Genomic DNA, 25869 nt, shown 5'->3' on the forward strand with positions numbered 1-25869 from the left:
TGTTTATAAAATTAAAATCATTGTATTTTCAAATTTATTTTATAACTTTTCGATTATAACATTCATATAAGCTTGTTTTTATGTATTTTTAATAAAAGCTTGAATAAAAACTTGTAGCATAAACTTTTAATTATATTTACCAGCATGAGATAAATAATAACAGCAGTTGAATGAAAATTTAATTAAATGTGAGGTAAGATGCCTTGAGAGTTTGTATTTTAGGTTTATTTAATTAATAATGATATAAATATATAAACAATGTTATGACTGTTTATCCCTGAATTATGGAAGAATGTTTTAAATTTTTCGATAACTTTTATAACGCTTAATACCTAATCAAATTAAGATGATAAATATTTTTAAAAAGAATTGTAGTAACATGTTTTTTTCTAAACTTATAAAATATAGTAATCTTCCAAATTAAATTTTATATAATATTAATAATTATTACTCTCTGCATTCTGGAAATTATAAAGTTTTTACAGTTAATTATATTTAACTTAGTTTATAATGTACTTTCCGTATAGCTGTCGAGTTCGATACTTAATTTGATGAGTCGATAATTGGATTCTTAAATATTAAAAGAAAATTTTTATAAAATAAATTAATAAATCATTTTTTATAACTACGAATTACAATATAATTTAATTTATTCAAGTATCTCTCATTATGTACAAGTAGACCTCATCTGGTATGTATTGTAATCCATCATAATGACCGTAGATCATGAATGTAGTATGAAAGAAAGTTTTCTTTCCTGTGTATGAGAGAGAGATTCAACTTAATCTTAAATCCCCGAAGAAACCTAGATGATATTTTCAAATCCTTACCTGATCGATACAACGTACAGTACACTTGACTATACAACTTTGGAAATACGTCAGAGAAATTGCAATATTAATCTGATAGAAATTGTAATGCCTGTTTTTCTAATCTCCAAATACGTAGTTTTTCTACTTTGCTCGTGTTAAAATAAAGTTTTATTTGTTAAGTAATATTTAATTTAATAATGTCATTAATTGATTCTCGTATTTTTCTTCTCTTCTAAACAAGTAAATTAAATTATTTTCAGTTATATACTTATGTAATGTGATTATCTTAGTATTTACTTGTAATGCTTTAATCAGATCCCAAAAAACAAAAACTAGCAAATTTTTCATAATGAAAGTTTTTTTTGTCTTTTAATCTAAATTATTCAGAATAATCCAATAATTCTATTATTTTTTTCTTTAGAAAAACAAATTATGCAAAGTCATAAAATAAAAATACAATAAAATTCCTTTTTTTCACGTATATTTGCACTTTTCATTAATTAATTTAATAAAAATATTGGATTAAATTCGTTTAAATATTGTATTTTTTCGTAGCTAACAAAAATATTACTTCACCTAATATTTTATCTATTTTTTGTTTGAATATATTTATGTATAATAAATAGAAACTGTGGAATAAATTTTGTAGTTTGATCCTTAGAAGACAAGTAACTAAGAATATATGCAGATTTCTACTAATTTGATTGGCTAAGAGCTATTTCATCCTTTAATCTCGATAAAAATCATCCAATAAGATAAATAAAAACTATTTTTCTATATATTTTATATCGTATCACATCTCAGGGCTTCGGAATATTGGAATTGTGTGTGATTTTGTTACTACTGTACTGTACTTAGGGCCGGATTTACACACGATATAAAATGAGTTACAGCTTGGTAGCTCACATTTTTTCATTCATTATTATTTGGTGAAGAGGTAAAAACTGTTATATGCTATAGCTAAGGGTCACTATTCTAAGTTCAGTCTTAAATGTACTACCAAGTAATTCATTCAATATATATGTTACAGTCAAAACCCGTTTTTAGTTAGAACGCGTTTTAACTAGTTGAAACTAGTTTATACTGAATGTCTTTGTTAAAACCCGTTTTGTCTAGTTAAAACTAGTTTTAACTCAAATTCATTTTTGACTAGCAGTAAATTCTAGTTTTAACTAGACAAAACGGGTTTTAACAAAGACATCCAGTATAAACTAGTTTTAACTAGTTAAAACGCATCCTAACTAAAAACTGGTTTGACTGCAACGCATAGAGTGATTCGGGGTAAGATGGTAAGCGGGGGAAGATGCCTAATTTTTGATATTTTCAAACGGTGACGTCACATATTGTCATGTATTTGTATGATGAATCGTTGGGCCAATATTGAGTGCGGAAAGCTGTAGTTGGCTACCGTTACTTCATTTTCTACATCCGAGAAGAATAAAAGCTAGATAAGAACGAAGTTTTTGTTGTGAAATGTTTCTAGAATAATTTTAAACTAAAAGTTAAAATGGAATTTATTAAAAATTGCTAAAAACAATTAATGTGTGATGTAGTTAAGGTTCTAAAGTTTCCATTGTCAGCTACCGCCGATCCCGATCGGACATGCTGGAGCACGTGACTCTACTAGGCATCTTACCCCAACAAATGGAAAATATGCCACATTTTTCTTGGGGTAACGTGCCTATTTTTTGTTAATTGATTTCCAATATGCCTATTTTTAATAAACTTTTGTTTTCTCGTTTTATTGCAGGATATGCATAGAAATTATATAAGGACTTCTCAAAAAAGTTTTTGGACTGAAAAAAGCTTTCAGCTAGCTATAGAACACGTTAGAACGGGCGGAAACTTAACAATACTTATACTGTGCTGTTATACTTACTATGAAGTACTTTGTACTACATATGCAATAAATTAAATTTGGTTAAGAAATTCAAAAATTAATTTTAAGCAATTATATTTGTTATCTTACCCTAATGGCATTTGGCATCTCACCCAGATACTTGGGGTGAGATGCTTAAAATGCCAGACAGTGAAAAAGTCGTCATTGCAAACACAGTATAGAATTTTTTAAAATAAACTCCAAACTTTTATTTGAAAGACATACTCCAGAATATGATATTTTCATTAGAGGGCTCCTAAACTCAAATTAGCGCTGTAATTTTCTTCATAAGCAAAATGTTAGGCATCTTCCGCCGAATCACTATACATAACTTTATTTCCCCCAAACATATTTATGTAGCTAAAATTAGTTTTAACTAATGTTAAAAGTTAAAACTAGTTTTATCTAAAGTCAAAACATGTACAGCAGTAAATTAACTAGACAAAACCGGTTTTGTCTAGTTAAAACTAGAATTTACTGCTAGTCAAAAATGAATTTGAGTTAAAACTAGTTTTAACTAGACAAAACGGGTTTTAACAAAGACATTCAGTATAAACTAGTTTCAACTAGACAAAACGGGTTTTAACAAAGACATTCAGTATAAACTAGTTTCAACTAGACAAAACGGGTTTTAACAAAGACATTCAGTAAAAACTAGTTTCAACTAGTTAAAACGCGTTCTAACTAAAAACGGGTTTTGACTGTAACATATATACAATATTATACAACAAAAATATTTATATAGTTACCATTGCAATTATTGTTGTTATATAAATATAAATAATGTTAAAGACAATTAAAATTTTAATAATGTTAATATTTTAAAAAATCATATTTTAATACAGAGTTTTTCTATCAGTAATAAAATCAATTAATTTTCTTAACGATAAATTGTGTACTGAAAAAAATCTATTATATTCAACAGTTTATTCTTATGCACGATACTGAATACGATATAAAAACTAGTTTATATTTATTTTATTGGATGATTTTTATCGAAATTATATGACGAAATAGCTCTTAGCCAATCAAATTAGTGGAAATCTACATATAATCTTGGTTACTAACTTATCTCTAAAGATCAAACCACAAAATTTATTTTACAGTTTCTACATAAATATATTTAAACAAAAAGTGGATAAAATATTATATGAATTAATATTTGCGTTACCTACGAAAATATTTATATATAAATGTATAGAAAATTTTAAAAAAACGAGTCAAAAATAGAGTTAATTATTTATTTAAGATGGAAATACACGAATACAAAAGTTACTCTATATATATACTATGTCATTACTGACAATATTTGAATGGTCCTTTAGTTCAGCATGTTATTGATTTCACATTGGTGAAATCGAATAGTGAAAATATTGGAACATCGAACACAACTCAATCATTCACAAAATGCAAATTACAATCAAAGATGAAAATTCACAACATAAATTAGAATAAGTAATGCCATCTAGAGGCGAAAAAATCATTAAAATGATTATTGTTCATAAATACTCTGAAGTGGACGGGTGATTTGATCGCACAATTCGCATTTATCATCAAAAAACACGCGCTTTTGAGTTGTGCAATTAGAAAATTCGTATCGTCATTTTCAGAAAATATTTTCTTTCTTTCTTTTTTTATGTATTTTTTTTGTTTTTTTCGTTTTTTTTTTGTAAGATAATATACAATTATTTTCAATGGAAAGTTGGGATTATTTACAGTACAGTTCCCAAATATATTTTCGATTCCTGATGAAATTTGCTGATAAAAATATAGACGCTCTTTACAGCAAAAAATGCATAAAAATCGCCATTTTATGCCATTCGATATAACTGCGATATAACTCGAGATTATCGGATAAAGTAGATATTACTATATTATCGATCACAGTTCGTTTTTCTTTGTATTTTGTATTTTGTTTTTTTTAAAGAAGAATATCGGAATTTAATTTATGAAAATTATAATATTCAAAAGCTGGTAACAAGAATGCTGGGCAAGAGAGGATTTTCAGATCCGCTAGCGTTAAATTCGTCGATATCGCGATGATCTTCTTCGGTATGAGCTGTTGCACTTTTGAAATCTTCTGCCACGATGCTGAGTCTCGATCTTCTGATGCTGGAACTGGGACTCGGTTCACGCGAAGGAAATGTGGACTCCACACAAGAAGAACACACCGTGGTTACGCAATTGGGAAAACCTAAAGTGCTCTCTTTACTCACAGGCAAACTGTAAATAAACTCTGTTAACCAGTTTTATTAAATATAAATAAATAAATAAATAATCTACCTGGGTCTTTGAGTTTGTAATTTTTCTTTGGCGTTTCCAGTATAAGCGGACCAAGTACTGGTTCTTGTTCTTAAGCATATCTGTGCCTTCCACTTGGCCCATTCTTGAATGGAACTAGTCAAACTCGGAACTCGTCCCAAGAGTAGTACAATAGCCCCGTCCATGCTCTTAAATTAATAAAAGATTTTATTAACTGATTTTAGAAATTATATTATTAATATTCTTCAATTTTTTTTATTTTTTAAAAATTATATAATAAAAAGGTTTTTTTCTTGTTGTTTTATTTATTTTTCGGTTCTTATCTGCTTGGAATGCCTAGTCAAAAGGCGTTATGGGCCTGTATTTTTTTTTCGTTTTCGAAGTAATAAACACATATTTGCAAATTAAATTTAATGTATGCATGTAGTTAAAATATCCAGCAACGAGTTGCTTAACTTTCCCGGCAACATTTAAAAATGGGTGTGGCGCCATCTGTTATGATATTTTAGTATTAAAAACTTTCTATATTTTTAATTATTATAAAATAGCAAAAAGTTCAATTTTCTGGGTAGAGACAGGTTTTATAAAAAATTGTAAATGCCAATAACGAATAAAATCGTTATTATGTCCGACCATAATGGAGATTTGACACACGACCCCTCTATCTCCTCACCCTCTCGATCTTTCTTCATCAAAATTTATTTGTATCAATCTCTCTAATACACAAATTTTCCTGCAAAATTTCAGAAAATTTCGACAAAAATCACAAGAGTTTTTAAACTTCAAAGAGATAATAAAATCGTGCCTTCCCCATACACACACATTAAGATCTATACCTACAGAAAAAACTCCCAATTTTTTTTTTTTTTTTTTGTATTTCTCGACGTTTCAAGGTCCCCTGAGTCCAAAAATGTAAAAATTTTGGGGTGTCATCTTTCGATCAATCGATATACTTTCCGTCTGTTATATATAACAGAGAAAAATTATGGCAAAGTATGAAAAAGTAAAAATAAAGTGGAGAAAATAATTTAAAACACAAATGAACAAAAGTTTTAAAATTAAATTAAATATATTGTAGCTTTATACTTTATGAAAGATACATTTATGAAAAAATTACATTACAGAAACTTTGGAATAAAGTAGACTGAAAATAGTATTATAATAGAGTATATAAATTGAATTAAGGAGTATTCTTTATGAAAGAAAATTCTTCAGAAAGAAGAATTTATATATAAAAAATTGGAATCGAATAGATAATGAAAAGAATTATTTCAGAACAGAAAGTCCTTCATCATTCTTTAGTATCAGAATTGCAATTTACATGACTATGAAGGGAATTACTTAGGATTGAATGCCAATTCGTACAAACACTATTCTAAATCATGAATTGTTACAAATGGATCGTTATCTGGAATAAAAACCATTTGCTGAAATGGGTTTATTTCGAACGTTGTCAGTCGTTTCGAAGATAAGATTCGTAAGATTTTCTGGAATTACAGGGATCTTCATTGGCAATATAATAAATTGCTACATAAAAAACAATACGCCCACTGTTACAATCTATTAACAATGATATATGAGGCATTTGAGATAAATAAATTCATGATTCACAGTAACATAATTCGAATTAATAACATAAATATTTGAGAAAGGAGAGAGGACTTTATTAAATCTAAATGCGGAAAATCTTAATTGTGTTAATGGAAAACAAATTTAGAATAGAAAGGATAATAAATCGAGAGGATCGCATTAACAGAATGGAATAAGAGATAAAATATTGATTTTTCATATAATAGTGAAGAGAATATTAACTAATAAATAAATATATGTTGAAACAGAATAAATTGCACAGTTTTAAGGACTAATATATTCGTTTATAGTGTTATTGGATTAGAAACAAAATCGAAAATTTCTTTTACCAAGAAATCCTATATATTACTATTCCAGACTACGCTCGTTGCAATTTTCTCTTGAAGGAAATTTGATTTCATGACAGTATTTCAATACTGAATAATTTCTTATGGCGCATACATACGTAATTTCGAACAAAAAATAAAATAAAATAAACTTTTTTGAAGTTTTAAAGTTCTAAATAAGGAACCTCATCAATTAAATTTAATGAGAATTTTCAATATTGATTTCTTTTCTATATCGTTTGATAGTAAAAAAAAAATAGAAATAAACGTTTTTTTTACTTTTGATTTTTATTAAACGAGAGATTAAGTTATATAATTTGTAGAAAAAATTAATGAATTAAATTTTATTTTATATAAAAATCTTTCCATTTTTTCGAATAAATGTCTAGAAGTAGATACATCGATACAGTAATATATCAGATGAAACAAAACTGAAACACGATACATAAATATAGGACCATTCATTGTCTTATCTTTTACTCTGCTTGTTTTCCTAGCAATGAAATATTACTGAAAATTAATATTCAAAGTATGAGATGACTGATAAATTGATATATTAATATAATTTAGATCGTTATATAATTATTTAAATATAATTAGTGTTTCTTCTATAACTAGATTATTTACTTAGGTTCACACGAAGGTAAATTGCGAGATAAGATTATCGCATGATTTATTGCCTGATGAGAGTTTTGAAAGGCTTAATTAAGTAAAAAGATTAATAAAGAAAGTAAAACTCTATTATTTTACAAGACAAGACATGATTTAATCGATTAAATAAATGGCATGATAAACAAAATTAATTTAAAATTCAAAATTATAACTTAACCGCCCGGCTCCCCATTGTGGGCTTGGACAAAAGCACAAGAAGAAAGATCCTATTAATGTCCAGAATGTCGATATTTTGTTATGATGATTATAATTATAACAATTAAATAACCATACACAGTTTACTGTATTTTTATATTAATGATGTTAATTATTAAATTATGCTAAATCTCAAAATTTGCCTTAATTTAAACATTGAATTTTCAGATTTTTATATAAGATTAATGACGATTGATGTGTACACATATCGATCATTAATCATTTAAAAAATATATATAGTACAAGTAAACACATGTTTAATTAGATAAATTTCTCATTAAAAGATTAATTGCATTAAAGCGTGAATTTTTATATGGTATAAAGATGCAATCGAAGAAAATTGAGAAGAAAAATTGGTCTGGAAATTTTATTATAATCGTGCAAATTCTTAAATATAATATAAAGCAACCGAGAAAGAATATATTTTATGCAACAATTTGCCGATTTGTCGAAATACTTAATCCTTCCTGAACATTAGTTTTATTATGATTGCATTCTGTTGGATTGCTGTTAAATTGAATTATATAAAGTGTTATTCAAAAAGTGAATTTTATAATAAGATTTGTACTGATATTTCTATCGATCGTGCACATGTATACTCGATAGACTCCATATTTTGAATAAATCAAGAAATTGAGAATAGTAAAATAATTTTAAAATATAAATCTAATTGCGTTTTTATTGTTTTTTATTTAAATTATCGTTATTTATAAATTTAAATTCGTAGATAGTTTATTCGTAAAGCTCCACATTGAATTTCTATTCAAATTCGACTGAATAAATCTTCTTGTTTTTGTTTAGATATAACTTAGTTTTGTATTTTCCGTTTTAATTAAGGATTTATTAAATTTTTTAATTAAAGTAATACGCATTTTTAGGGATTTATATATTAATTTTTTTAAAATTTGCTATAATAAATTCAATAAATAATTATTTTTTGAAGAGTTTGCAATGTAAAGAGATCCTGGTAACAGTTCATCAGTGCATAAATCCGATTGTCGTGGAAGCATGAAAACAACGATTATATTAAAAAATAAAATTGACTGTGCTAGTGAATTTAGTTCATTAAAAAATAAAAATGTTTTAAGAAAAAAATTACAAAGTTTTTACTGTTTAATTTTCAATCAATTCGGTTTTTAATTTACAACTTTCTTAAGTTACGTGAAGTAATTCATATAAATAGTTTATGATACTAAAATAGTTTTTAAATTTTTTTTTACAAAAGTCTATAAGATATTATATTAATTTATCGGTTTTTGACGTAATTCTTTTTATAATCGTCATAAATAAGTCGACGGCACGAACGATTCATCGACGTGATAAAATTTATGATAAAACTCTTCGCGCAACTTTCAATGCTGGATTTAGAAATATGACACCCCTAGGACCACAGTGTACAGGCACCCCCAAAATAATAGTGCCGCTTTTGCACTGAACGATTCCATTTTATAATTTTAATTCTTCAATAGTTGTATTTTTTTACAGATTTTTAAATATCGAAAGGACAAAGGCACTACTATTGAAAACCTATTATTAATACTACTACTCTGTTCATACAAAATGTATCCATATTTAATATTACTCAACTCTTATTTTGTCTTTACTTAAACTTTTAATTTGCATCAATTCCTTTATGAATTGTTTCTAAATTAAATTATTTTTTTATTATTATTTTATCATTATTATTATTACTTTGAATGTTTTTCCTGTCCAAACTCTTGCATCACTAGGCCCGGGACTAGTGGTCCTAATGGTAAATAAAACACTGTTTAAGTTAATTAAAGACGTGAATTATTTATGGTCTGTATCATTATAATTTACGTACCATACGCTTTATTTAGCTATCGCATTTTTTAACACTGCTACAAAAATTCTAATTAATAATTAATTCCACAATAATAAGATTATTTTGTCATGCATTAAATATGCAAACAATCAAATCACGACAAAGTTTAATCTGTATGTTACATAAAGTAAAATTCGATATTTTAAACAGGATATTTTTGTTGTGATCGTGAAATTCTATTAATTTTTGTTTTTTACTCTTTCCTCTCTTTGGACACTTAAAAGGCCTTTTTTTTAAAACCCGTAATGAGTTCGGAAAGAACCCACTACGGGTAAGAGAAAGGGCCCAATATATCAGGGATGGACTATCCTCGAAAAATTCTGGGGTTTTACGACCCGTCCAGATTCATTCCCTGATCCTCCGAGCGAAAGGCTAACACCTTAATCTAATAGTTTTCAACCAAGGTGTTGCAATATTTTACGGGTACCGCGAAATATGGTGATGAGTAGCACTATAACAATTTTTACGTATATGCATGATCATGACGATAGGTATTATAAATACGTGTATAATTAGTTTAAACTAATTATACACGTATTTATAATACCTATCGAATATATAAAAAATTAGAGGTGTCACATGAAAAAATTAAGTTGGTGATCCCACTACTAGGAAAAAAATTGTAAAACATTGTCTTAACAGCTCGGTCATCAACGAATTCCGATTAGATCGTGTTACTCTTCCCATATAAGACATTTTTTAAAGTTCTTTACAAGAGAAATTTTCACTTTTTTGCTGAAAAAAGAAAAGTCTCCATTGTAGAACAATAACAATAATAATTTCAATTTTATGTTTGACTAGCTGTTACCCGCGACTTCGCCCGCGAGGATTTTGCAAGCAAATCCCATTTATATTTTCAGTATTTCAACAACCATAGTAATTGTTATATAACACCTACCGTTGAGAATGATGAGAATTGCCGAGAATCAAACGAACTATTTTCAATTTGATCAATTTTCTGGAACGTTTACAATCGTTCTATAATCTAACCAATATGCAATAATAAATTCGAATTTAAAACGGTTCGAACATTTTTAAAATCGAAATAGATAAAAATATTTATAACAATGTCCGAAATGTTATTAATTTAATACACCTAAGTACTCGATGAAGACTAAATCCTCTCTCTCTCCTCCCGAGGGGAAATTTCGAAAAATCCCTTCTTAGTGTGCATTGCCATGGCATACCCTACCACAAAGCAGATAAAAACAAAAAATCGCATGTAAAATAGTACAGTAGAAGCCGTTTTTCCGATTAAGCCTTAATGCTCTCCCTCTCCCCCCGCGGGAAAATTTCGAAAAATCCCTTCTTAGTGTGCGTTTTCATGACGTATCCTAACTGTGTACCAAATTTCACCTCTTTAGGTTCAGCAGTTTGCTCTGGGCGATGATGAATCAGTAAGTGAGTCATTCAGTCAGGACAAGCAATTTTATAGGCCTATATATAGATGATTTTAAAATATTGTCTTTATATGTATTAGTTCAATGCTTTTATTTTTATTTTTAGATCATTTTTAAAATTGACTTTATATTAATTAATATATTGTCAACTGTCATAAAAGATAATTATTATTACTACAGTGTATTAATAATGTATCTTACAAGACAGGCTCAATCTCAGTCCTAACTGAATGCAAAAACCTGTTTTATAAATATGAATGCCGTACTAATGCGATACGATTGATTTTATAGTGAATACTAATAACATAGCCAATACGAAGATTAAACTATTCTTCAAAATTAGTTTAAATAATTTATTACGAGAATATTTTAACATATATATTCTTTTAATTTTAACACAAAAAATATATTAATATGATGTAATGAAATTTAAACAAATTGGATATAGCTCTCGATATTGAATTTCTTAATGAAAACAATTGTATAATAGTCTCATGAAAGAAGAATATAGCAAGAGGAAAGAATGAGGCCCGGAACAAATAGCACCACTATTTGGTCTGCGCCTCACGTTTACGGAGGACTCAAAAACATTTGTTATAAATTATTTATTCCATTAAATTCCTGTGAATTAAGAAAAAAGTACTAACTTTTTAAAATCAAATTTTATTACTTTAAATATAACACAACTTTTTAACACGTTTTTTTAGTATGCTGGAGTTTTTAGTATTCAAAAAAGTAAGTCTGAGGCCCTCTTGCCCTCTGAGAAGCCTGTTCCTCATTAAATATTATACAGATTGTCCCTAAAGCCTTGGACACACAGGAAATCTCATTAACTATAATTTTTCCCTCCACGGATTAAGTATGGCTTCGTCGAAAAAAGAAAGAATTGAACTGACCACGTGCATAGACGTGGTCATGTGGAGTGGTCTCCTCATTCATCTGACCAAAGTCTTGAAGACGTTATTTAATATTCCAATTGAATAAAATGTTAATAAATTTTATTTCTTGAAAGTATGTATTTTTACCTGTGTCCAGACTTTAGGAACACCCTGTATTATAAACTATTATATTATAGTGAAAATTGTTTGCTATGTAATTGTAGATAGACAAGTGATTATTTTTCATTGTTGTTAATTTTCTAATTTAAATTAACAGAAGTTTCTAATTTAAATTAACAGAATCAGAAAAAAAACGAAATAAATGCATTGATATTTTTCATCTATTTGGATTTAGTACCATGTTTGATTTATAGTTGAATCCAATCATTTAATATTGGATAAGATACAACACCAGATATTTATTATTAACTATAAAGTAGCATATGTAATATTTAGTATTATTGCTTTTGAATTTGACAATATAATTTTAGTATAATTTTATCAGCTAAGACTAACTGAGAGTGATCGTTTCAATCGGTATTAATTCAACTCAAAATTTCATCCCAATCCTCTTCGTTGGATTAAGACGTAAATCATTTACTTGGCTTTCTTTGATGAAAAAAAGCTTTATTGCACTCTTTATTGACAACTTTATTGACCCTCTATCATAGGATCGAAATATTAGTAACAGCTTCTTAACAAGGAATATGTAAATACGAATATAATTCCTTGCTAAATATTTATTTAGAAATGTATTAAGAGATAACTTAAGAATTTAAATTATTTCTGAATATTATCACTATGCTAAAAGCAAATCGACAATATAAATCTATTTTGAACTCATATGAATAAATATTTAAATATTAAAATTTTAAAATAATTAAAATAATTATTTTTAATATCAGTAATAATGATTTGTNAGTGTTTTTGTTGAATAATTAAAACATAATTTTGAATATAGAATGTAATTGTTTTCAGGGTTATGATGGAGAACCAAAAACATACATTGCAACTCAAGGACCTATGGCTCATACTGTTGATGATTTTTGGCTAATGATTTGGAAAGAAAAAGTGCCCATTATTGTTATGATTACAAAATTAAAAGAAAAAAATAAGTTATATGCTATAATCCTCATTCATTATAAGCGGAAATTATTTGATCATATTTCTATTTACAAAGTAATAATTTCTTTAAAACTCTTTTAAAATCTAATAAGAATAACATCAATATATTACTTTGCTTGTTTTTTATGTGTGTTTTTGTATTTGTGTCTTTTCTCTATACGAGTATATGTGTAAACAGAAAAGACACAAACGTATATACGCCTACACGTTTGCATATATGTATATGTAAACGTGTAGGCGTATGTACAGTACGTGTGTGTCTGCACGTACAGTACATGATTAAAACGGCCGTAACCCCAAATTAAGTGTTACAGTTAAAAGTTAACCAATTACCATTCACTTTATTCGGTTAACTTCTAACTAAACCTTGAATTTGGGCTGTGAATACGACCGTGTTTTTAGACATATTTGAAATATAGGCCTATTTAATATTTATATTAGAAAAACAGACTTATTTCAAAATCCAATTAAAGCTTTTTATCCGAATGTAAACAAATATAATTTGGATATATAATGGAGTGTTATATAAAAAAAAAAATTAATTTTTCTTAAATTTCTGTAAAGTCTTCGTATCCCCACTGAAAACTTCTTACATCAGTGATATACTCCCTTAGGAGTTCTTCAGTTCTAGAATTAATGTTTCTATATTTACCCATCGATTGAACTATTATCTGAAAATATGATAAAATAACCGCTCAATTAAAAACTTGTATTAATTTATAAACATCTCTCTATGTTACATAGTTTTATTTTAAAAAATAATAATCATTCAATTTGAACACAAAGAATTTATATAAAATGTAAAATCAATACATCAATTATATCAAATATATTACATAAAATAAATTTCTTGTAATCAATATACATATATAGATCTACTTTTTAGTCCATAAAACATGGAAATTCTCTAGTGAAATAAAAAAGAACTATAAATGTTGGACTTTTCAATCAATATTTTGACGTATATTTTTTAAAACGAAGTTAAAGAAAACGGAAACAACATTTCAAACACTCAAGTAAAGTATTCAAGTAAATTCCTTTTGAAAAGAAGTCGGAAATATCGTTATATTTTGATAGTAAATACGATGGTTGAATAATCAAATGGGTTCTCGATCGATTTAATTGAAAAATTTCTTTTTCGTTTATTCAGAAAAATAAAAATTGTAATCAAATCATTATTATGTAAGGCATATAAATGAATTTTCGTATTTTAATAAATTCTTTAATAAATAAATAAATATTATTTAAAATACTTTTTTCACATTTTTAAACAGTTAACTTTGCACTATCTTAGGAAATAATATTTATAAATGTATATAAATATTATAACATACTCATGCAGTGTGAAAGATATATATACCTGTAAATCCGTATTTATAATATTTATAGATATTTATTTACATTGCTTCTTATTTCTAATATTATTGTGGACAAATATTTTTGCCAGCATATTTCTATAGATTTATTTTATGAATGGTTTGATAACGCATTCGTGAGGACGGCCGTAAGGCCGAGGCTTTTATGGTATTAGTTTATTGCTCTGGGGATTTGGTTTGGTGGGATACGGTAACGCAACACATGGACGATCTACCAAATGAGGGTGCCTCTCGGAAGACATTCTATGAGAAATTGACTCTATTTAGGTGTTAGATACGTGAATAAAACTCGGAAAATTCCTTATGGCCAGCCCGCGAGACCTAGTGGAGTATCTACTATAAAACTTTTGATGCTTAAGCTTCAGGACACGTGATTCCGGAGAGACCCTAAAGCAACTCTTTAATGAGTGAATTTTTCAACAAAATCGACAAAGTTTTTTAACGCGTCTGTTATTAAAATAAACTGGACGAAAGTACTTAATATTGACTGTAGAATATATTCTAATAACCATTTAATAGCGCTCAAAATGTCCATAACTCGAAAACTATAAGGCATAGCCTTGGAAATTTTTTATTCACATTGGTGACATTTGAAATAACCCAATAGAGCAATTTTAATCGAAGTCTGAGATGTAGTGGTTAATTTTTTTTTAATTTGTTGTAACCTGTCATAGAACGACAGTATTGAAAAAGATAACAGTGATTATTCAGACTTCGTTTTTACGGCGGGAAAGGGCGCACGGCATGGCCCATTTTTCAAGGACCACTACCCAATTCTCCTTCATTTGTACCTCGAGATTTTTGCAATGTCAGCAAGACCCTTTGGACCTTGTTAGATGTTGCCTTATTTTTGCTGATTGCCTAGGACCACGCAACCGGCAGTTTAAGCTTCAGGGTACCAAAAAATGTAGGTCTGCCACTGCCGCGAGCAACTACCAGTGTTCATATTCACTCGGGCGTTAGTGGGCGAATTCGACGGATCAAAAAATAACAGGAATTTTTCGAGAGTGGTTCATCCCAAATATGTCGGTCCCGTCCAAGGCTCTATCATTATGGGTTTGGTCGAACACACGTTGAGCTTGATTAAAAGGCTATCTAAGTACCCACAAGGCAAAAAGAGTAAAAAAAAATTATTCATTATAATTATATATTTATTTTAATTGTACGATTATAACCTATTTGTTTATGCACACGATCTCGTTAAAAAATAATGCTTTTTCAATGGGAAAATCCTTTTCCAAAAAATTCTCGAAAATAAAAGATAGATCCAAGCAGTTTTTTGTTTTAGAATCCCATTTTATTCTTCTAACAACATACAGTTCAGAATTTTTAAATTGAATTCGTCTTGGCATCGAATAGGCTTGCACGTAAACTGACAAGCATGTAAATAATAAATATACACATAAATATTTTATTTTATTTTTGGTTAAGGGAAGAATATATAATTCTCTTTCTCTGAATATGCCTGAGTGTAGTTTAATTAATAGTATTTATAGAGTAAAATATTCGACAAATATTTTTATAAAATACTATTTTCATCAATCATTCAATACTGTTATTTTTTATATTAGTTTTCAATATTTTACCAAACTCTTGATTGTTCAGTTTTGTTATACAGTTTGCTGCAACTGTATTATTAATAATTGGGGCTATACCAATAACAAAAAATACACGAAAAAATTTAAATTTACTTAAGAACTTGAAAAGAATATCATTTAGTACAGTATTATCGGTGTTTAAATTTTAAACAAATTAGTAACCTACGAGAAATCATGTGCTCGCTTTTATAATAGACGCTCAGCTCACTTTTTTTTTAAACCGTCCTGTGGACACTAACAATGTCTTTTTAGCAAGCCCGTTATGGTTTTGGCCATTATGAAGGATGGAGTGAAGAGGGATGAAGCCCGACATATGCGGACAGACCACCCTGAAAAATTGACTATCACTCTATCTGGTCATCTCGTTCAGCCCACTAGCGTTTAGTGGATAAAACCACTGAATATTGATAGTTGAACATGGGTTTGCGCCTCATCAACGGGCTGGGTTTTCTTCACGTTTGCAGCACTTCAGTAGGGCAATTTTTCCATGGAAACTTTTCTCGGAATGCATCCTCCTTCGGTATATTGCCCACGTGTTACGTTGCCGTATACAAATAAACCTAACCAAACCGCTAAGGCCGATATTTCAGTTTCCATATTAAAGTTGTTCGAATCCCTAGCTGAATATATACTTCATGTATGCAAATGTACTTTCACGTTAATTTGTGTGGATGGAAAGAGATTAGAAATTAAATTTGGATATTAATTTATTTAAATGAAAACAGACTGATATGAAAATGACTGTCGCTTATGATGTTTCAAAAAAGATGGGCAAAATTTTAAGGGTTTGAAGAACACGCCAAAACAAATATTTCTCGTCATAGAATGCGTGGTCGAATGTGAAGCTCTGAGACGCAAACACAGTTATGACTCATGGCACAGAATATGGAAAAAGAATCTTTAATAATGAATAATTAGAGAAAACTGCTGAAAAAAAAGCGATCGTCAACCGTAATGTATGCTTCACGGTATACACGGAGTGAATTGCCTATAGTATATTACAAATACCAGGCATCTCGCCTACAGCTACAGCAGTGACACTAATTCTGGCGATGAGTCCCCAGGGGTTTCGATGGAAGTCTCGTACATGAAATCCGTGTCGGCCTTCTCGGCATTGGAATAACTATCCATTTCTTCAGACGTGGAGACTGAGAATGACCATGTATGCGAAAAACGTCGACAGGAAAGCGCTCTCTACCGTTTTCCCTCGATTCGACTACGCATTATATGATGAGAAATGTTTCTTTTGGTGTGTTCTTCCACCTCTTAAAGTTTTGTCCATTTTTTGAAATACCCTTTATGGTTAAGTATATGAGTTATTGTGAAGTTGTTAATACGTTTCAATTTTTTTTTTTTTTTACTCTTTCCACCCTATGGGCACTAAGAGGGCCTCTTTTTGCAGGCCCATTATGGGTTCGGCCAGGCCCACAATGGGACTGCCGGGTGGTGAGGGACGGGGCCCGACATATCTGAACGGACCACCCCCCGAAAAATTCCTGGGGATTTTTTCGACCCGTTCGGATTCGAGCCCGGGTCCCCCAGAACGGTAGGCTGCCACCTTGACCGCTCGGCCATCCGGCCGCGATACGTTTCAAGTTTCTACATGGACACTATACAGAAAAGTTCAGCAATTAAAATAATAATAATAATAGCATGATCTCCATTGAGCATCTAATATGGTTTATCTAAAAAGAAAAGTCAGCGTTACACAATTAGAAAAGAATGATATGATGGACTTGCATAAAGTACTTTTACATATGCTGAGCAACTTAATAAACAGCATTCGTAAGCATTCCACTTAGTCCAGGAGTTCTCAAACTTTTTCACTGTTTGCCTCTTCAAGTATTCCTCGACCTTTTATCTCTTCAATCGATCCTCTATTAATTTTCGACACCTGAGAATGCTTTAACCCCCCAGGGTCGATATCGACCACATTGAAGAGTCCTGACTAAGCTCCACTTTCATTGGGATATCTCCCGTTTAACCCCATCTTACGACATTAAACAGAGTTTAATATTTAATCATCCATTAAATTACTGTTTACAAATAGATCTTGTTACTATTTATTATTAGATATAGTATGAGCTAACAAATCATTACCAAAACGATTGCAATTTGTTTGTGTGGTTTCCATTACTTAAAACGTAAATAACTCTAGATTTTCTTGAAATTTCTGTTGCTTGGCCTCTTATATCTCGTTCCATAACGCTCCATTTGAGTAACTTAAAATGTTATGTTTTAATGAAAATAAAAGTCTCGTTGTAATCACCAAGACTATGTTCAACAAACTTCGGTAAACTTAGATTCGAAAGATGTAAAAATTGCAAGCCACAACAAAGCCAAAGCATTAATAGAAGCGTTGTTAAAATGGTAAAAACATGGCATTTCAATAGCACTTAGTACTCTACAAGCTAAAAAAACTAACCAATTCAATTTCGCGTTGTAGAAAACAAATAGATGAATCCAATTTTTATTAAATGAAAGAGAATTGTCTACAAAGTGCTTTCGCTTGTATTAACGATTTTTGAAGATGTTTGTTTATAGTGTTTCATATTGCTACGTGTTGCTCCATACCACCTTCTCTAAACTCTTAAACTTTTATGTTGACAACTTAAAGAGACAAAAGCTCTTATTTATTCCACACACTTTACCTTATCATATACCATATATTCTTTATAATAAATAATTTTCTTTTTTCATTTATAGATAGAATTTTATTTGAGAATTATATTAACCACGCGAACTTTTGCTGAGGAACTATACAAATGTTAAATGCCACGTGTTTCGAATTCAAAAATTTCTCATGTAGACAGTACGTTTTTTTTATTATTAGAATATTTGGGTTAAAATTATCAGTACTATATGATTAATTCATAAAATTAATTTGTACTGTATTTGCAAAAAATTCTACTCATATTTTGTATTATCTTTTCCATTTTTTAAATGTAATTAAAGCAAAGTATCAAGCTATAATTATTAGAATAAGCCATTAAACTTTAACTATTCCCGAATAAAGACATTATACAATTTCAAAAAATTCACATTTCTTCTAGTTTTTTTAAATAAAAATAATTATATAAATTTAAATCTAAAATAAATATTTAACTCTATAAACTATTACTGATTTCATCTGTAAGATAGATTATTTTCTTAAATATGTATCCATTCAAGAGAATAAATGTGGGGTTATCTTTAAATTATTAAAATATTCTAAAAATGTTTTATAAAAATATAATTTTATAATGTAATTTTTACAAGAGATTAATATTTTCTAGTTTTCTATTATTTCTCTTTTGTTATGTTTTTATAACAAAGTCTCGATAATACAATTTCGAAAATCGGTTTAGAAAGAATGCATATTATTATTATTCCCGTTCAACGTCATATTTTTAAATCCCGTATCAAAATACTGATAAAGAGAATTCATTTGCATATAAATTGTTAAAATTATTACCAGTTTTTCAAGATAATTTCATTTATTATAAAAATTCTCTTACACGAACGATTCCTAAAGTTTCATGTTTTAAGTTTTTCTATTAGAAAAAAACATATTAGGATAAGTCTTTTCAATTTTTTCCGGTTCGAAAGATTGCCATTTTTATTATTATTGTTCTCAATTAAGCTGCTAAATTGATAGAAACTTAATATATTTTATTCGATTTTACATCGTTGCTATCTACAAACAAGAAAATACTTTGTAATATTTCATAATTTTTTTTATTTTTTCATCTTTTGCAGCTCGTTAAAATCATGATATTACTTTTACGAATAATAGCAATAAAGACAAAAATTCCTCTAAGATTTCTATTTAGATAATTGTAATCAATTTTTAAATTTTCGCTGGATGATAAAATTTTTCTTTAAAAATTAAGACGTAGTCGCTTCCAAAAATTCTTGGATGATCATCATATTTCTTTTAAATGTTCCTTAGTGAAAACTTCAGACGACCCGACCTTCCTTTTTAGGCTACGTGGCCGTCCTGGAAAAAGTTCCTTAAAACATAGAAACAACCAATTAAAAAGTAATAATCAAATCCAATTTTAAAAAAATTATTAATTTTTAATTGGTTGTTTCTATGTTTTAAGGAACTTTTTCCAGGACGGCCACGTAGCCTAAAAAGGAAGGTCGGGTCGTCTGAAGTTTTCACTAAGGAACATTTAAAAGAAATATGATGATCATCCAAGAATTTTTGGAAGCGACTACGTCTTAATTTTTAAAGAAAAATTTTATCATCCAGCGAAAATTTAAAAATTGATTACAATTATCTAAATAGAAATCTTAGAGGAATTTTTGTCTTTATTGCTATTATTCGTAAAAGTAATATCATGATTTTAACGAGCTGCAAAAGATGAAAAAATAAAAAAAATTATGAAATATTACAAAGTATTTTCTTGTTTCTAGATAGCAACGATGTAAAATCGAATAAAATATATTAAGTTTCTATCAATTTAGCAGCTTAATTGAGAACAATAATAATAAAAATGGCAATCTTTCGAACCGGAAAAAATTGAAAAGACTTATCCTAATATGTTTTTTTCTAATAGTAAAAATTAAAACATGAAACCTTAGGAATCGTTCGTGTAAGANTCGGTAAGTAATCCTACAATTTTTTGTTTATAGCATAGTTTATATGGATTATTCCCAAAAAATTATACATGTTTTGGAAATGTTGAGTCAAATTAGTCTAGAATCGATTAATTTTATAGAAGAAAGCCTTTCAAACAGCCATAGTCCCTAAACTGCACACGTGCCGGGCTGTGATTAGCTCATGTATTTAAGTGACTCGTAAAACACGGAATTCATATAAAACGGAACGTATCTACCGTGTTATAGGAGGGGTCTAATGTATTTATAATGTATAAACTGTACTCTTACATAAAAGCTTGTGTTTATATGCTACAAAGATATATCCGTATAATTTATTTTTCATACACACAGAAAATCAGTCTAGAACAGTGCCTACAGAGACTATGAGGAGACTAAGCCCCCAAAAATATAACAGCCCCCAGATTATTCAGCAGTGCCCGTATGAAGTGTATATAATCCTGTATACGCTTTCGCTATCATCAAGTAAGCTTAGGCTATTTTTTACACGTTACTAATAGTGCTGACTGAGAAAGAGAAAAATACTAGTCGTTCATCACAAGTTAAAATTATATTGTGCATTCCTTATCCCTTGAATTATTAGATAATGTAAATTTACTTTTAACAGATTAAATTAACAATAATCATATACATCAAGCTTGAAAAAGTGGAAAATTTAAAGTAATAAAATTGAAGATGTTTATATAGGCAGTCTAACTAACACTGGACTTCTGTAGGCCTACACAAGCTTTTTCATTTTTTCCCTTATTTATTAATCTAGTCCCCTATAATTTATTATTGGTTTGAATCTGAGTAAATCTCAATGGCGTGTTATAGCTCCATGGAGACCAGGCAAATTTGAATTAGGGGGTCTCTTGTACAGTGTCAACTTCAGTCATTAAAGAAAATATTAAAGGTCTTTTAAAGGAAATATTTACTTATAAAAGATTGGTTGGTCCCCATTTTGATGGAAATTTTTCCCATAAGATAACGCGCCACAGGTAAATCTTTATATAAAACTATATTTCCAATTTATTTTTTTTTATAATTATACCCAAATTTTCAATTTTTTAAAAGTTAAAGTTTGCTGAAAATTTCTCTCAGAAGTCAAGAGAAATCTAGGCAATTACCGATTTACAATACAATTTTTTAAATATATAGGCTACTAGGGATCCTCTAGTATATTTTTTTTAAAATCGTATTGTACTTTTTAAATATTAATAATGAAATTTGACAATAATTAAAGGAATTTTTTCTTAGTATAGGCCTACAAAAAATTCAAAGAAATAAATAATTTGTGACGAGTATTTTCGATGACACATGAACATGAATGAAGTCCGATCATTGGAGATCTGCTGACTTCTCTGTGATAAGGCTTGTTCGTTGAGGTATAAATTGTATGAATGGAATATTCTTCAGACCGATAGAATATAAATTTGGATATAATATACATAATTAGAACATTGAGCTTTTCCCGATTTGAGTACTAATGACACCTTAACTAATAACTTAAAATAACAAGGCCGTAATTAAATTCTGTCCTCAATACATTTTATTATTGTATATAGAAAAAAATATATATGTAAATTTTCATGTCATTATATCACATTTCATATTTGATTTATGTAAATTATTTTATAATAAATAAACAAAAGCAAAGAAGTAAAGATATAATACACTCTTCTCCATTAAAATAAAGCGTTGCCGATTCATTAATCATTCATGAAACGAAACTATCGATAGTTTGTAACTTAATTAACCTTGTAGAAATAAATAATTTTTCCCTAATTATTGTTTTAGCTGTAATTATGATAAATAATTAATTTGATTTATGTATCGTACCTGCATTACAGGACAAAAGAAATATTCATTATCCGTAAAGAATTTAACGACACAATTGTATAATTTTACTCATCTAAGAAACTGATCCTTTAAGAAATTTTAGAAGCTAACTCGTTAATTATTTTATCGTACAACACTGCAAGAATAATACAAGTTAAATATTTGTATTGATGTAAAGAAAGTGGTATTAATCCTTTGCCACAACAAAATAGTACAATTTTTAAACATAGGCCGTCACGCAATATCACTACACACGATATTTGGGCATCTTCATGCCTCAATTTTTATATTAGAGTTGTCTCCTACATAAAAATAATATTCATAAAATGAATAAATAATTGGATAAAAATATAATAAATGAAAGATTAGAAAACGTTCTACTTGGAATATGTTTCTTAAAATAAATGAAAAATATTTTACGAGGTCACTCGAAAAATATAGAAATCATATTTATGCGGATAAATATAACATTTTATAAATATTTTCTTGATATTCTGGATTTATAAATGATTGGAATTTCGTAAAAGATTTCTAATGTTAAGTAGAATCAGAAAGGAAGGTCGAGTTTTCATTATCATTAGAATTGTAAGAATTTTTAGAAATGCAAATATTACCGATGAGAACGATACTGTTATAACTGATTTAAATATTCTCGTTAAATTTACTGGAATAAATTTTCCATAAAATGTATACAAAACAGATTTTTCAAGTTTTGATTAGTTAAAATGTCATAATTACGAACGTGTTTGAATCTAAGAGTATTTTATCATCCAAGTAATCTTAGGAAGTTGATATAAATACATTCCTCTTCGATCCTCATTTAATTATCGATGATGATCGAGGATTATCTAAGGATAATCGTTAGACTAGAATCGATAAGTATTTTCGAATATTGAAATGCTTCGAAATAACAACAGAAAGTAATAAATTTGAATTTTATAATTATTTTAAATAACAACACTAAAATTGCATTTATGACAAATATTGATTCGTTTGATTAAACCATTAACAACGTTTCTATCATTAAAGCCAGCTGTTCTGTTTCATTACAGAAAACGTTAATCATAATTTACAATGGTTAATAACATTTGACAACAATTTTATTTGTTCGAACTTTCAAAAAATTCATTTGTTTTTTCCTTAATCCGAACACGTTTCTAACATCGCTCTTTGCCAATATTGATTAAGCATAAAAAAAACTAACCTGTAGCATCTGTGCCACATCCTTCTGGTTACTATCTTTAACATTTTGTCCATTAATTTCTAGGATTCTATCACCTTGCATTATGCGACGACCGTGTCTGGCTGCTATACTACCCGGTTGCTTAACAATATGGTATATTACTTTTTTAGTATATACGTATATAGATCAATTTTAAGCAATATAAATATTTAAAAAATATATTTACCACATAAGTAACAAAAACTCCTCTCCCGTTTCTTCAAATATTAAAATATATATATGTATATAACAAAACTTTACAATTTTATTTAAGTAAATCTTATGAGTCTTACGTTCTTTGAATGATACTCAGCCCGAGTCTATCTTTGATACTGGATTTTCTGAATTCCACGGTAATAAACTTGGATGGACCTGCATGGAACATACCAATTAGAGAATGTCAATCGGAAACAAAATTCTCCTTCAGTAAAAAGAAACTAAAAACTTGCTTTCGTTACTAGTAAATAAAGTCTGAGGATTTTCTCTCAAAACTAGAAGACGGACAGGTGAAGTAGCTTCTCTTAGGTTCTTGACTGCTTCCGCTGCAGTAACATCACGTAAAGACACGTCGTTCACCTTTAACATAAAAAGAAAAGCGTATGTCTGTTCGAACATTTCTTGAAGAAACTGCATTAGTAAATAAATTAATGTGAATATTAGAAAAAAAACACAAAGTTTTGTAAGAACAAAGAAAGATTAATTGATCGATGCTTAGAATAGAAAAAAAATGGAAAAAAATGAATAACGATCGTGCAAACAATTCAATAATTCCTTTTCTATTCGTATGTATTTTAAATTTTAAGAAGATAATGGCAATATTTTATGATGAAAAATGATAGGATACTTAATGTCTTCTCTATTTTTAGTTTATTATCTCTTAAGAAGAATGTTTCATTTAAAATTAATTGCCGTTCAAATTCTAAGATGCAATATGTTTTAAGTATAAGATGCTCAATTTTAAAAATATATTTCTTTTCTTAATGTAATTTTTGGTTATAAGAAATTCTAATATCTTGCGCATATTGAATATATAATAATCATTTTTACGTGTAACCTATATATATATATATATACTGTACTTTGCTGGCCAGTAAAATTCCAAAAGCATGTGGTCTTATTAATAAAAATTCACAAAAATTCTGGCACGAAATGTATAAATAATAAAAATCAAGTTTCTTATACGAAAAATATCCTCTAGCAATATATCCCGATAAAAAGAAATACTGTATAACAAAATTAATTTTTTATAGGGTTTTGATTCGTGTGAAAGTAAATTAGTAATGCGATGAAGAAATCAAAACAAAGTAATTGAATTTCGTACCAAAAAAAAATTAATCGCATGGTTTATTCATTTAAAAATAAATTAATTGTTAACGACGATAAGAAAAAAGGTAAAGTAATACCCTGTAATAGCATTGTTTCAGTTCGATCAATTACTCTTGGCGCTAATTTCATTATAATCTAAGCAACACACGATACGTTACGGGAGGCAAACAATCTGAATAAATTGCCATTATGATAAGGTAAACAATACAGGTGGAAAGTATATTTTCCCTTATATTTATTAGCTAATTAGATTCTCAACAGCATCTACTTACTGCTAAGAGTACGTCTCCTCTTTTTAATCTTCCATCTCGACTCGCCGATCCATCTGAATGTACTTCGACTACGCAGACTTGTTCCTGAAATTTGATTTTAATCCGGCGTAATTATATCCACATCAAATATCTGCAGGAATTTTAAACGACTTTCACAGACGATGGCCTCAACAAGCTCAATAATAATAATAATAATTACCTTACTTGTTTAGTAAATTTATTTAAGTGCATCCGCTCTTTGCGTGAGAAGTTTGTGAAATTATTTTAAAAATTCGAACGAAAAATAGTTTAAAAAATTTAATTTAAATTACCTCCTTAAACTTTTCTGTAATTCAAAAGATTATTTAACGTAATGGCATCTTTATGATGTGAAAGAAAACACAGTCTTTGTTGAGTTGAAGATAAGAAGGAGGAAACATCAGATCGATTGAAGTGATAAGCAAGAAATGGTTATCGTCTTTAAAAAAATAATTTTTTTCACAAATTGATAAAAATTACAGAAAATACATATTAAAGTTTCAATAATTATATTTTATCTGATTTTATCTGATTGAAATTTTTCGGTTTCTATTAATACTTTCTTAGTAAGAAGTCGAGAATCCGATTGCATTTCGTATTAGAAGACAAAATGAGAGTATAGAAGTTATAAAGAATAGTCAATTTT

At 28.4% G+C, this 25869-nt stretch overlaps 1 protein-coding gene across 1 annotated transcript in view; it reads right to left on the minus strand.

Moving 5' to 3' along the window:
• Window positions 1-3935: 3935 nt before the first annotated feature.
• The window catches only part of LOC111628707 (multiple PDZ domain protein-like), a 40767-nt gene continuing 18833 nt past the window's right edge, over window positions 3936-25869 (minus strand). Inside the window, exons 3-9 of the mRNA XM_023372543.1 lie at window positions 25206-25289; window positions 24057-24183; window positions 23901-23979; window positions 23795-23825; window positions 23590-23709; window positions 4975-5141; window positions 3936-4914 (exon numbers count right to left, since the gene is read on the minus strand). Coding sequence (XP_023228311.1) covers window positions 4656-4914; window positions 4975-5141; window positions 23590-23709; window positions 23795-23825; window positions 23901-23979; window positions 24057-24183; window positions 25206-25289 — 867 coding nt within the window. The 3' untranslated portion in view covers window positions 3936-4655. The remainder of the gene's footprint in view (window positions 4915-4974; window positions 5142-23589; window positions 23710-23794; window positions 23826-23900; window positions 23980-24056; window positions 24184-25205; window positions 25290-25869) is intronic.

Source organism: Centruroides sculpturatus, unplaced genomic scaffold (genome assembly GCF_000671375.1).
Source record: "Centruroides sculpturatus isolate CEXI.00-Female unplaced genomic scaffold, Cexi_2.0 scaffold30, whole genome shotgun sequence".
NCBI lineage: Eukaryota > Metazoa > Arthropoda > Arachnida > Scorpiones > Buthidae > Centruroides > Centruroides sculpturatus.